The 14,550-nt window shown below is 39.9% G+C and overlaps 3 protein-coding genes across 3 annotated transcripts, besides 6 other annotated features; 2 read left to right on the top strand and 1 right to left on the bottom strand.

The window, feature by feature from the left end:
* Window positions 1-776: 776 nt before the first annotated feature.
* On the top strand, window positions 777-4,325 carry PVX_122045 (DNA ligase 1 precursor, putative; the record flags this gene model as incomplete). Its single annotated transcript, XM_001616922.1, has 2 exons — window positions 777-1,418; window positions 1,739-4,325. Exons 1-2 carry the CDS (start codon window positions 1,204-1,206, stop codon window positions 4,323-4,325), a joined length of 2,802 nt encoding a protein of 933 aa, XP_001616972.1. The 5' UTR covers window positions 777-1,203.
* Window positions 1,844-1,867: a microsatellite.
* Window positions 4,326-5,770: 1,445 nt separating the features above from the next.
* Window positions 5,771-5,795: a microsatellite.
* A 683-nt stretch (window positions 5,796-6,478) lies between these two features.
* On the top strand, window positions 6,479-10,104 carry PVX_122040 (hypothetical protein, conserved). The gene is made up of 4 exons (XM_001616921.1): window positions 6,479-9,154; window positions 9,276-9,329; window positions 9,450-9,537; window positions 9,786-10,104. The coding sequence occupies exons 1-4, from the start codon at window positions 6,617-6,619 to the stop codon at window positions 9,890-9,892; spliced, it is 2,787 nt and encodes a 928-aa protein (XP_001616971.1). The 5' UTR covers window positions 6,479-6,616; the 3' UTR covers window positions 9,893-10,104.
* Window positions 6,544-6,563: a microsatellite.
* A 193-nt stretch (window positions 10,105-10,297) lies between the features above and the next one.
* Window positions 10,298-10,317: a microsatellite.
* A 156-nt stretch (window positions 10,318-10,473) lies between these two features.
* Window positions 10,474-11,799, bottom strand: PVX_122035 (hypothetical protein, conserved; the record flags this gene model as incomplete). Its single annotated transcript, XM_001616920.1, has 5 exons — window positions 10,474-10,565; window positions 10,753-10,895; window positions 11,144-11,331; window positions 11,472-11,567; window positions 11,707-11,799. 5 exons carry the CDS (start codon window positions 11,797-11,799, stop codon window positions 10,474-10,476), a joined length of 612 nt encoding a protein of 203 aa, XP_001616970.1.
* Window positions 11,221-11,242: a microsatellite.
* Window positions 11,800-12,156: 357 nt separating the features above from the next.
* Window positions 12,157-12,189: a microsatellite.
* Window positions 12,190-14,550: the final 2,361 nt, after the last annotated feature.

Raw genomic sequence — 14,550 nt, 5'->3', positions numbered from 1 at the left:
TCTTATTTTAATCATTCTGCATTTAGTGGGACAAAAAAAAGAAAAAAAAAAAAAAACATCCCCTTTTTGTAACACATTTTACACTTTCTCCTTTTCAGCTTCTTCAAAATAAGAGCTGTTTAATTTAGAGTCCTCTTTTTCTCTTTTACATAATTCTTCGTCCCCTTTTTTAGTAAAATTCAACAAATTTGAAATTACACAAGAGGGAAAAGCTTTTTTTGAAGTATCATGTGTGTTTAGAGTTTATTATTACTATTTTTATGTGTGTGTTTTTTTTTTTTTTTTTTTCCTTTTCGCCTTATCTGCTATAGATACACTTTTACACGAATACACGTATTGTGTATATATCCACGCATGTAAGCAAATGTGTATACTTTTTTTTTTTTTTTTTTTCCCCTCCTGCGAACTATTTCGTTTATTTATTGATTTACACATAATTACATTTTTTTAAATGTAGCGTAGTTTTTCCCCTCTCCCTATTGCTTTCCTTTTTTTTCGTATCTATTGGCTTTTTTTATGATATTCTGCTAGAGAATGTAGAAACTTCTTTCCCTTTTTAAAAATATTATTCCAAATTAGTGACAAATTTGAGGAAAAAGGACTGCGTATCAGTGTGAGAACAACGTATAAGGAGATTTATAAAAACCTTTTGAAGATTTTCTCATGTAATCTCTTTTTTTTTTTTCACACGTTATTTGAAATTGGCTACTTTTTTTTTTTTTTTTTTTTTATTTTAAACAATTTCATTTTTTAAGTTTTATAAATATGGAAAAGGCACTTAAGCAAGTAACTTTAGAGTGAGTTTTTAATAAAAAAAAAGATAAGCATATTTTATTTTTTACTCATTTTCGTGTGAACTTAAGAAATGTTCTCAAACAGTGTGAGAAAAATATCGTAGCGCGGATGAGATGTGCTATGATATGGGGTGAACGGAAGCGAGGAATGCGCCGAGTGAGCAGCTGGCAGTCATTCGGCGAGTGTCCCCAGGGATATGCAAGGGTTTACGCGGAGTGGTTTGTGTGATTTGGCTTGCATGAATTGGCTTGCACGAATTGGCCTGCACGAATTGGCTTGCACGACGTGGCTTGCACGACTTGGCTTGCATGATTTAATCTGCACGCTTCGGCATGGTCGAACTGCCTGTTGCGGCGAGCCCAATGCTAGCGGGCACCACTACTGAGCCCCGAAATAGCCTGTGCGTGCATGTGTATAGGCAGCTGCGCTAACATGAAATTGCTCGTGCTACTGCTCATAGCGAGAATGCTTTTGTGCAAAGTTAACAGTTGCATGAGAAGAGAATACGCTTATATAATACCCCTTATGCAAAAGAATAAATTCTACAGGCGCAAAACGAATTTCAACGTGAAAGTTTTCACCAACTTTAGAAAGAGTGCATCGAATAGACGCAGCGATTTTTTGTATGCACATTTTAAGTTTTAAAAGAGAGAAAAAGTGATGAGAGTGCGAAATGGGGAAAGCGCCATTTCCTCGGCAAGTGCGATCGGCGTGTGTTCAGAGGGATGAAAAAAATATATACATATATGTGCATATATATATGTATATATGTGCGTGTGTTTGTGTGCCTGGGGATGTAGAAGCCCCCTGTTCTGCGCCCCGAACAAGAGGCGCGCCCATTTTAACAAATCGAGATGCATACAAAATCGTGCTGCCGCACACGCACAATCGTAGCTGTGTGTAGAAAGATTAACCACTTTTTTTTTTTTTTCCGCTTGTTCAGGAAATGCCTGTCCTTCCCGAAGAAAACCATGGATGAGCAGAAGGAAGAAACGGACGTTAAGGAGGAATCCAAAGTGAAGGAAGAAGACAAGGAAACAACCAAGAGAAAAATAGCAAGTGATGGAAACACAAAGACGAAAAAGGCCAAGGGGAAGAGCGAAAATGATATAAAAAAAGGGTCCCTATTTAACTGCATCGTTAGGGAAGATGAGAAAGTGAGCGACCTGACATCACCCAAATTTAACCCCGTACATTTTGATGTAAGCAATTTATACCTTTCGCAAAAGGATAAGGAAAAACACAAGTTTAAAGATTCCCTATTGTTCACTTTTCTGACGAATACATTTAACCAAATAGAAGAGCTGAAGGGAAGTGGTACTGGTAGCAAGAAAAATGTAGCAATTATCCTGTCCAATGTTTTCAGAGTTTTAATATACTACAGTCCAAATGATTTAATCCCAGCTGTGTATATAACCCTAAACAAGGTAGCCCCTGATTATTTAAATGTCGAAGCAGGTGTGGGAGAAGCTCTGATTTTGAAAACCATGTCTGAGGCGTATAGTAGAACTGAATCAAGCATAAAAAAGGATTTACAACAAATTGAGGATCTTGGAATAATAGCAGAGAGTTGTTCTTGCAAGATGAGGACCATTTTTCCTTTGCCTCGTTTGACCATCCAGTCGGTATTTAATGAACTGAAGAGCATACCAAATTTGAGTGGTTCTAACTCGCAGCAGAAAAAGAGAGAGGTAATTAAGAAGCTTCTGGTGAGTGCGAAAACTAGTGAAGCGAAATATATAGTTCGTTTTTTGCAGCAACGATTGAGAATCGGGGTGAACAGCGCCACTGTGCTGCAGGCCCTGTCGTATGCATTTATTTTAACGCGTCCGTCCATTCCGGAAGAAATTGTGCAGAAGGGGAAACTGATGAACGCGCAACTGCTAGGCGCGAAGGGAGGTGGCAGCGGGGAGGATGGCACAGTTAGCGACAGCACAACGGAGGATGACAAGAATAAGGTGAAGGGGGAAAAGGGGGGGGCGGTCAAAGTGGAGAAGCAAGCTGGGGGGGGTCCTTCCAACGTAAAGAAGGAGAAGGAGAAGGAGAAGTTAGGGGATGACGAAAAGGGAGAGAAAAATCAGGGCGAGCTGAACCAGTTCGACTTCGACGCGCTGGTTCAGTCCATCAAAATAAGAAACGAAAAAATAAGCAAACCGAATTTGTTCTACGAAATAGGGAAGGAAGGAGACACCCGGTTGCTCCCCATATTTAAGGAGCTAAAAAAAAGCTACTGCGAAGTGAATAACGATTCGGACATTTTTGAGTGCATGGAAAAGTCGGTGAAGAGCGCCCTCTGTGAGTTGCCAAATATCGAAATTATCATTCAGAATTTGCTAAGTGGAGATGACATGAACACGTTAAGTAAAAAGTGCACAGTGAAAGCGGGGCTACCCGTGCAGCCTATGTTGGCCAAGCCGACGAAAGGAATACAAGAAGTACTAGACCGGTTCAACAATGTGACATTTACATGTGAGTATAAATATGATGGAGAAAGGGCTCAAATACATTATATAGATAAGGACAATATAAAGATTTTTAGCCGAAATTTAGAAACCATGACTGAGAAGTACCCAGACGTTATTCAAATAGTGAGGGATCAAATTATCAGCGGTGCTACAGAGTGCATTATTGATAGCGAAGTTGTGGCTTACGATATAGAGAATAAAAAGATACTACCATTTCAGGTGCTGACCACGAGAAAGAGAAAAGATGTGGATATTGAAAATATAAAGGTGAAAATATGTTTGTTCCCATTTGACCTCATCTGTTGTAACGGCGTGCCCGTTATTAAAGAACCGCTAGAAATTAGGAGGAAACTTTTGTACTCATTACTGAAATGTAAGGATGGAGTGCTCTGTTATGCAACGCACTCCGAAATGAACAATATAGAAGACATTGACATATTTTTACAAGATGCAATTGAGAATAATTGTGAAGGGCTAATGGTGAAAACGCTGCTGGATAATGCTTCTTACGAACCGTCTAGACGATCATTAAATTGGTTGAAGGTTAAAAAGGATTATATAGAAGGACTGTCCGACTCGGTAGATTTAGTACCCATAGCGGGTTATTATGGGAAAGGAAAAAGAAGCGGAGTGTATGGTGCATTCGTTTTAGCCACGTACAACTCAGAAACTGAAAACTTCCAAACTGTATGTAAAGCAGGCACCGGTTTTAGTGATGAAGTTCTTGGCTCCTTATACGAAACTTTGAGTGATAAAATTATACCAAACAAAAAATCGTATTACGAAGTTTCCGATAAGTTAAACCCCGATGTGTGGTTTGATGCGCATTACGTATGGGAGGTGAAGGCGGCCGACTTGTCTCTCTCGCCTGTGCATACCGCAGCTATAGGGGTTTATTCGGATGACAAGGGCATCGGCTTGCGTTTTCCGAGGTTTCTAAGACTCAGGGAGGATAAGAATGCCGAGCAGGCCACCACATCGCAGCAGATTGTTGACTTCTACGAGGCACAGTTCACGTCCAACAAGAATAAAAACGATTATAATGAGGAGAGTGAAAGTGAATGAGGTGTATGGGGGTGTATAGCCTCCGTGGATGTGGTTGCTCTTATGTTCTTAAGGAGGAATGTCACCCAAAGAGTGTGCCCCTTTAATTGCTCCTGCTTGGGGTTTATTCCTCATAGCAGGAGTGAAGCCCCCTCAGGGCGTAGCCACACCCATGTCGCCACATTTACAAATACGTACATTACACGTGAGCGTAGAAGCGAATGGTTTGGGTATGTCCATACGAAGCTGTCGTGTGTTTATTTTTGCCAAGGCGAAAACGGCAGGGGGGTAACAACGAACTGTGGCATTTACTTATGTGTCATGCGGGTGATATCAGCATAGCTGCTTGCATCCACCTTGCGAATCGTATGTACCACCTTGACAGCGTTACGTGGACGCATTTTTGGAGTTCCGCCCGTAGGCCTAAAAAATGGAGAATATTCCCCCTTGTTAAAAATGCGAGTTTAGCTCATTGCGTCCCATTTGTCTTATTTTATTTTATGGCATTTTCTTTCATCGCGTTTTCTTTATCGCGTTTTCCCTTATCGCGTTTTCTTCATCGCGTTTTCCTTTATCGTATTTTTTTTTGGCGCATCATTCGTTCAGCGTGTTTGTATTATATGTCATTTTCCGAATGAATTTTTCCCCAGAGAAATTACTCACGCAGTGGCGCACGCGTTTGTGTATACCCTTGGCAACAAGTCGCCAGCTCCTCTTTCATAACGTTCCGCGCACCGCCGTTTGATTACATACACTTATTGAACATAAGAGGAATGCGTGTGGTCTAATTTTTTTTTTTATTTGTTTCCGCATAGTAACTTAGCGCATTTATTGCCTGAAAGGAACCTTTAAATACAGCGCAGGGTTTTAAAACAATATAGTGCCCCCTTTGGTTTCTCTTCAACTATTGGTACGTTGGAGGGGGGGCGCGGCACAACAGAGTCTGCTGCTAGCCGTTTGCTTCGTGCGTGAGATCAGCTTTTGGGGGGAAGGTGTAAATATAACTGCATGAAAGGCCTTATCTCACAGTCGCTTTGAGGTTCCCTTTTGTGCGAAATTACGGCGAAAACGAGGTACGTATGATAGCATATATATGCGTACTTATGTGCGTGTCCGTTTTCTCTGGTTTGCGGAAGAAGGCAAGCGGAGTTCGATCTGGCGCACTCCTCAACCGTGTAAAATGTAAAATATTTTTCAAAAAAAATATTGCGTTGATTTGTTAAGCGTTTTTTTTTTTTTTTTTTTTTGGGTTGTTTCCATTTTGCATAAACTGGCTAAAATTGCGAGAAGGTTAAGGACAAAAAGGAGAAGTAGAAAATAATGGGAAAATAAAAATAAGAAGACTACGAGTGTAAAAATGCGCACAACGAAGGATATGTGAACGAATACATGCGTTGGCAAAAGTGGGAAAAAAAAAAAAAATTATCCATGTGACGTAAGATGTACAAGTTTATGCGTCATTTTGCGTTTGTCATATTTGAAGGAAAAACCCCGTTTTGGCAAATTTTTAAATTTATTTATCATTTTTTTTTTTAAATTGTGTGAAAAACTTCCTTTACCGCTCATCACCATTCGTCCATTTTGAACTTCCTGCCGAATGATGTAACACAAAAGTGAAGCTTGTGCAAAAGCATATATTCGAGTTAGCCATATTTAAACTCGCAAAGGAAAGGACATTTTTGCGAACAAAATGACTCTTCGCGCTGACATCCAGTCATCGTTGTGGATGCGCAAATGTACACATACCTATGTGATCAACTGCACATACGCGTGACTCTCCGTGTAAGCAAAAATTAAACGCCTCTGGAAGGACGAGGAACGAAAAGACAAAAGCGGGGAACAGCAGTGAATTAGTAACCGCATGTGTTTGTATCGTACGTGGTTATCCACATGTACGTAACGGTAATTTTTTTTTTTAGTTCATATGAAAAGGTGAAGATTTTCCGAGTTGCATTTATTTGCCAAGCGAATGAAAAAAAAAAAAAATTTTAACACTTTAAAGGGTGTGGAAATATTTTGCAATGACGCATCCGCATTAAGCAGCTCACGAGTGGAACCTTTTCTTTCTTTTTTTTTTTTTTTTTTTCGTTACAAATTTAAAGAAAGCCTTTTGTCTGCCGAAGGGTAACTAGCCTTTTGAGCCACATCTGTGTAGTGAGGCCAAACGGATCAGCAGGACGTGTGAAGGAATATAAACCTGGAGTGTAGGCGGAGGGGTGTTCTCTCCACCCATTTGAGAATATACTCCCGCTGGTGCAACGGTTGATGGTTAGCCATATACGTAGACACACTCACCACGGAGAAGTGAAAAAATGAAAAAGCTGGGAGTTAACACGAAAGCGGGGGCGAACCTAACGAGGATAAAAGAAAATGAAAACCTTTTTAAGAAGCCCATAGAATTTAACAAGAACTTAAGAAGGTTATCCTTTTTAAATAACAAAAATAATGATGCGAATCAGAAGGACCACCAGGATAAGTGTGACAAAACGAAGGTGAAAGAAATAAATGACGTTTTTAAAAACTGCATGGTGGCATTGTCCCATAATAAGATATGCACAAGGAACGCTTTCGACATAAGGATTATTGACCACTTGGAAGATTTAGTAAATTTAAATGATGAAGAAATCAATGAAGAGCTAAACGATGAAATGTTAGAAACGGGGGATTTTAATCTGTCCTTCACGAGAGCGTCTAAAGCGATCGAGGGAGCTACGAAAGTGTATGGGTACAGAGTAGAAGCCATTTATGACCAGACATACAATTTTTTAAGCAATATGAATATAGCAAAGCAGAGCGAAGTGAATGAAGAATTGGTAGAAGAAAAAAAAAATGCGAACGAAATTTCGAATAGAAAAATAAAGAAAAGGAAGTTGGAATTTCTGCAAGAGTCCTCCACTTTGGCCAAGTCGTCCGACATTACCATGGACTCGGTCACCGTGTCGAATATATCAGTTGACACCTTCTTTTTAAAATTGAACAGTACGTATGATCACTCTTCCAGCAATAGTTATTTGTTGCCGAACTTAATTTTGAATAACGATTTGTCTATACAGTTTGATGGGGACATTGACGCGTGTGAATATAAGAAGAGGAAAAAAATGGAGGAGGCCACTGAGGAAGGGGTGGATGAAGACACAGCTGCTACGCAAACGAGTGGCAAATTTCCCCCTATGATTCGCAGTAGCAGCAGCTATGACAACGACTGCAGTGACGCAATGGTGAAGTGCTACAAAAAAAAGCTGTTCCTCCATTCTGACGTGTTGAGGGATATCCTGTTCGTCGCGGGAAATGAAGACTTTAACAGTTTGAACATTTGCCCTGAGTTGGATTATTTTAAGGCGGAAATAAGTAAGCACAAAATGAAGCGATCGGAATCGAAGGAATTAGAAGATGGCGAGCAGGGCAACGACGAAGACGACGATGATGATGATGAGGAGGATGATCGTAGGTATGCCTACAACCTGAATGAGGAGGAACATATGAGCATGCATAAAGGGGACGATTACGGGGGGGAACGTGCGAAAAATAACTTGGCATCAAGTGTAGGTGGAAATCTGACAATGGATAATTTACTAGACGACTGCGATTTTCATAACGCAAGTGTGGGGGATGGGAGGATGCTCAACAGCAGCGTAAATAACAACAGTATGCATTTCAATGATTACAAAATAGAAGATTTGAACATAGAAAATGTGATGCAAGAATCGCTAGCTTTTGACAATATGAATTTAAACGATTCTGTAGGAAATAATTTAAATTATTCCCAAAGCATTTTATCATTTCAGCAAGGAAGTAACACGATGACGGGTCTTCCCTTACCAGAACTCATGAAGAGTGAAAATAAGGATTTCAGTCTAATGAACTCCCTAGGGGGGAACTTCCCCTTGAGTACACAGAATTCTTTGTTTTTTAAAAACCAAGGGGGGAGTCCCACGAGAAAAGGCCTAATATCAACCATTCCAGATGAAGACACTCTCTGGAACCGCAATGTGATGACCTTCGAAAACAGACTCAATGCGATAGACGTAAATAACAAATTTAATTATCATTACTATGTTCCTAGTAAGCTAATGGCCCATGGGAATTTTAGGAACCTAATGGATATAGCTAAAGGGACTCATAAGAATAAGCACATGGTACTGCAGTCCGTGGTGCAGAAGAAAGTAAAGGCTTCCTTCGATGTATCACTTATCGATTTTGAAAATTTGTATAAAGAAATAAATGACGTAGAATTATCCACATACGATTTATGGAAGAAGGAAAAAAAGAAGTACGTATCGAATGCCCTTTTTTCCATCGACCAAACTTCCTACATATTTGAAACGAAGGATAACTGCATTAATTGCGTGAACACGGTTACGGATAGAATTATGAAGTTTTCCAAAGCGCCAATGATCGCACCTGGTGATTATTGTGGCGACCTTAAATTAAATGTCGTGCTGAACGAAGTGAACTCCGATTTTGTGACAAATGACATGGGCCAAATACACTACGGAGAAGGCAGAAATATGGAAAGCACGTTTCCGGAGAATATGGACGAGCACCAGGATTGTCACATGCAGGAAGGGCTAAATGACGCCATCGATAAATTCTATAACATGGATTTTGATGATATATGGCAGAACGAAAATGAACATAATCTATCCAAGCAGGGCAGCAAGAATGAGAATGCCTCTGCTCTGCAGCTCCGCCAACGTGTTTCGCACGGAACCACACTTGGAAATGCGAACATGGAAAATGTGGCGAAATTTGTGGATGTCTCCAAAATAAAGAAAATTCTCTGCGACATTGTGAAGCCCGCGGGGAAGGAGGCGACTGGCTCGGAGGGTCCCGCGCAGCGCAACGATCAGGTAAGTCAGCGGCACCGATGCGGCAGTGACTGCGTGTGCCTAAGCGCACATGCGTGAATACGTTTGTACGAACGAACTGCAGTTTCCCCTTATTTGTTCACCCCCACCCACACACGCTTAGATTGTGCCCTACGTTGAGGAAAAGACGACAACTTTTAAGGACATTATCATCGCGGTAAACTTTGGCTTGCCTTGTTCATGCGTTTATGCGTTTCCATATATGCCACCCCTCTGCATTCACTTGTAGTGATTACCACACATGTATACGACTCCCCCAATGCGTCCCTTTATGCAGACCAAGTCAAAGATGAACCCAGAAGAGGTGAACGGCACGTCCATCCATATGCTCTTCGTGTGCCTGCTGTACACGTGCAACGACCAGGGTAAGATACTCAAATTTGTGAGAAAGGCTGAGTAAAAAAAAAAAGGCTGCAAATAAATGTATTCAAGGGTGACGTGTCTCCGAGGGGAGTATCCCTGGGGGGTTTCACATCCCGCAGTTTTGCCATCCGTATATTTGCTTCTTCATGTCAGTTTGCACGTGACGCTATAATGCAAGTGTGGCATATTTTAAGCAGTTTGTACGCCCCAAATGTTGACGTAATTCCTTTTCCTTTTTTTAACTCTTTAGAATTGCTCCTGGAGAAGATTCCAAACGAAGACAACTTCTACGTCCGCTACGGGCTGCCCGTGGAGTACCACGTAAAGCCCGACGACATGCTGATGCTTGAAAATTGAAGGGAGTAAACAGGTTGGCAGTGGGCCAAAAAGTAAGTACCCACATATGCATATAAATATTTTTCCCCGTTTGCGCTGCTTTAAAGAGTGCCTCGCCTCGCATAGTTTGGTGTTTTTTTTTTTTTTTTTTGTACGCGGAGTACACACAATTGGCGAAAGGGGGGCTAAAGCCTTGCACCTTTGCAGCCCCAAGCTTTCCATTTTTGCTAATCGCACGTATGAACACATTTTTTTTCTCGTTTGACTTAAAAATGACGTAAAAGCGTTTTATAAGTTTAAGGACGATTGAAAACGGTGTGGAAGCTGCGACCGAGTGGGCGGCAAAAACATTCAAAGAGTAAAATAGTGACAATAATAAGGCTAGTAGGAAAATAAAAATGATAGTGCTAATAATCAATAGACCATATTATAATACATTTAATAATCACAGTAATGATAATTATAGCAATGCGTTGGTGAGGCAAATGAGACGGATTAACAAATGGGCGGGTGAGCAAACGAACGGGTCAAGGACTTCTTCCTCGAGTGATCGATCAAATGCGTTCGTTTAAAAAGAACGCTTTGTTTAACGCAGGAAATGATCATAAATCGAATTCAAAAAAGTTAAAAATGTTTCTGTTCGATGTCGCCTTTTGCTTGTCTACGTCTGTTCCCTTTGAGAATGAATTGAACACTGAATTGAAAGGGGGTAAAGCGAAGTGGATTTCAGGTGGGACCTTTTAAAAAATGAGCAAGGGGGGTGGCTTCAAAGCGGCGCAAATGCTAATGATGATGCTAATGCAGTTGCTAAGGCAGATGCACGCGCACCCCCACCCGCACAAACGGCGGCTCACACTTTACGTGCGCATTTTTCGATTTACTTTTCCTCTCCATGAAGGTCATTCCCTCCAAGTATGTTTGGTCCACCTGGTCATTATGCTTCATTAGATAAACCCTTCTGCGCATTTCCGCGATCAGCAGGAGCTCTTCCAGCTTCTCTACTGGCCATTCGTTTTCCGGCAGCCTGAGGGGATTACAACATAGAATTTGGAAGGAAGCAGCATGTGGAGTAATTTTCCAAAAGGCTGCTCTAATTAACGATCATGCGAAGCTTTTGATTATTTTTAAGATGAGCCAAAGGGGGGAAAAATACACATGCAGCAGAATGATTATACTATATGTGAACGTCTCCAGGCACCCTTTGTTGAGGATAGAGACACCTCTGAGTAGGTTACCCCACGGGTGTTTATTTCTCATCTCTTTATGCTTAACATTTGGCATAATTCGGTTCCTAGTTCAAAATAGAGGTGGGTCAAATTTCCGACGGATGCTGCGGTCGCATCCGATAGAAGAGCTCCAGCCATTTCGTAACATTCGGGGAATTTTATTTTTACTAAGCTGCTTCTGTATAGCCTCTTTGCGTAGAAGTACTCGACTAGTAGCTCATCAGTCTCGTTGATCTTTAGGAAGACGGGGGAAGAAGGGGGGTCGATAGAATGTACACATACGGGGCATTCTCACACAAACGCATTTCGAATGAACCTTTTTTTTTTTTTTTTGCAAGTCATTTTGAAAGGGGAGAATAAAAATAAACGTTTACTTCATCTTTTCTAAATCCGTTTTTGTGTTCCTCCTGGGCCCGCGTGTTTAGGAAGGACATGCCGGGTAGGACACAGAGGGGGGTGCATGGCACCTTCTAAACGGGTTTGTTCAAAAAGGGGGTTCTAGTGTATGGAAGTATGGACAGGGGATATAGTAGTGATGTATGTGCGCACACTCGATTGAGCGACCAGCACATCGTTGCAGGAGGAGGGTCAATAGGTTCTATTCCTAACCATGAAGTCTAGATGACTGAAAGGAGTGTCATCCACGTATATCAAATTTTTTAGTTCTTCTACTTTTTCGCTCAAAACAATTTCACCTTCCATTTTTTAAAAAAATGAGGAAATGTTTATGCTTAAATGATGTGTATAGGAGTATTTCCTTTAGCCTCTCTTACACTTTGCTTTTATTCTTTAAGAAGACGAAAAGGTGATGGAATTCGAAGCAGATAGGGGCTCCCAATATTATAAGCGTTTTGACGCAAGCAGATTTTGTGCTACTCCTCATTTTTTGGTATCCATGTAGCAGTTTTTTTAATTACATGTACATGGAGACATTACCCTCTGAGGTACATTTTTTTTTTTTTTTTTCACCCCTGCGTCATACGCAATTAATCGCAAATTAGACAAACAGTAATTTCGATTATTATAAAATTTTTTTTTTTAAACATTTTGCGTGAGCGTTCATCTATTCAGTATGAGAACGAACCACATGGAGAAACATTGCGGGGATTTTTCCTATAGGTTGTCCTTTCTGATAGCAGTGGAGGGGCGCATTTTGCGTTCGCCCCTTTATACCTTTAGTTGATGCCATTTGTGTGTCATCGAGATGTGAAGCATACCCATGTATGCATGAACATGCGTTTATGTATATACACGTATATGCCTTCCAACATACATGAATAATTTTTTATAGAGAAGGTTACCGGTTAAACCAGCGTTCTCATTGAACAGTGATTTTTTTTTTTATATTTTTTTTAAGCCCTTATTTGGGGACACTCAGGACGGAACAGCCGCGGAAAACAGCTCTGTATTGTTAATTTTTTTTGCATTAGCATTTCTATAATGTAGGAAAGAATTAACAAACGGGCTGAGAAGTCCATTTTTGTTGAGTGATAGGCTAGCTAGCTGATCGACTGGTTGGTTCGTTCACAAAGTTGTGGCTAGGAAGGCAGACGAAGGTGTGCCCTAAATGTTTAGAAGCGTTCAACTCTTTTTGTGGCTGTTTTTACATTCCATAAAAACGTGTGTTCACCGTTATGAAACGAACGCATTTTGATAGAGAACAAAAAATTTCGATTCGTTATACACATGAAGTTTAACAATTCTTAACCTTTTTAAGCGGGGGAAATAAGCGGTAAGATGAAGGCATCTACTTATGAATACGTGTAGTTGTTCGGAAATATAACCCACGCGGGGATTAGTCAAAAGTGTGCACAATAAGGTAATGCTTGTACGAAGGAAAACATATAGGTATAGGGTACATAGTACTGCTGCTGCTTCTGCTGCTGTTTTTTTTTTTTTTTTTTTTTTGCGTACACATGTACATTAAAAAATATGTTAAAAGGTGTACAGCGCGCATTTACGTTCGCAAGATTGTGCAAAAGGCTGTTTCGTTTTTTCTTTTGTTACTTTGTTATTTTCCTTTTTGTTCGCTTTTTTATTCTTATGTTAATTTTTAAATTGACGTAGGCTTTTCTTTAAATTTTCACGTGGATTTCGCTTTTAATTTTCATGTCGATTTTTATTTTAGGTTAAATTTTAATTTTCCCTCTCACTTTTTTTAAATTAACACGCGTTTAATTTCACCCCTTTAAATTCATCTTTTGATGACGCTTTTTTTTTTTTTCTCCTTTACAATCTTGATACTTCAAAAAAATGAGCAAGTTCGTAGTATCACACGGAAAAAGTAACGCTACGCATGAATATAATTCTATAAACATGCGCGGCCATGTAGATAGACCCCACTTCAGCTAGCTGCATTTTGAAGGATGCGCATTTTTTTGATAGCACTTCGTGCGCATTAGCATGCCGGCGTATGCCAAGTGTATGTCAAACGTATGCCAAGCGTATGCCAAATGTATTCCGAACGTATGCCAAGGGTAGCTAAACGTGTGCCCCGTGTATGCCGAGAGTATGCCACGGGTAGCCAAACGTGTGCCCCGCGTATGCCCCGTGTATGCCACGGATAGCCAAACGTGTGCCCCGCGTATGCCCCGTGTATGCCAAACGTATGCGTAACACATGCACAATATACATATTGTAAGCATTTTCTTAGTATCTTCCTTTTGTGCAACTAGCCATGGCGCCATTTAATTAATTATGATACATTTAAAACGCCAAATGCGGTATTTCGCATTTCGGCCGGACTTTCATAATATCAAATAATTTTTTTTAACCCCCCCCAAAATTGTCATAATGTTGCGAGCCCTTATAACACTACGTAATGATTGCATATTTCTGCTTTGGGGGGAAAAATAAAGAAATGTAAGTTAAAGTGTCACATGACACCCCTTCATTTTCCGCATTTTTTAATTTTAAATTTATACTTATATTTTTTTATTTAATGAGTTTATATGTGAAGAGCGTAAATTTCTTTTTTTTTTTTTTTTTTTTCAAAACCCTTGTTGCGTTGCTATATATGTTGCTATATGTTGCTATTATATATGTACATAAAATTTTTCGCGGGAATTTTTAAAGTTACATGGAAAATTATGTACCAAACTTGCTGCAATTTTATTTTTCTCTCTCTTTTTTTTATAATATATATACAAAAGGGGAAAAGGAAAAAAAAACTGCGTTTTTCCAAACTTTCTTGTGTTTTTTTATTTAATATGAACACCTCCCCATGTTGCGTAATTGTTTATGTAAACAAGTGTAAAGTAAGGATCATCAAGTGAGTACATGTACACGTAAAAGTACATATGCTCCAAATGTATATGCCCACGCGGATATGCATTAAAATAAAAATGTACTTATGCATTTGGATGACAAACATGAATGAACAACAGATATGTTTCACGAACATGTGAATATATGTTTGTTTTGAATTTACTGGAACTCCTCAAAAGTTTCGTA

Source organism: Plasmodium vivax, chromosome 14 (genome assembly GCF_000002415.2).
Source record: "Plasmodium vivax chromosome 14, whole genome shotgun sequence".
In the NCBI taxonomy this organism is placed as follows: Eukaryota; Apicomplexa; class Aconoidasida; order Haemosporida; family Plasmodiidae; genus Plasmodium; species Plasmodium vivax.
This window is presented reverse-complemented; position numbering and strand designations above follow the sequence as displayed.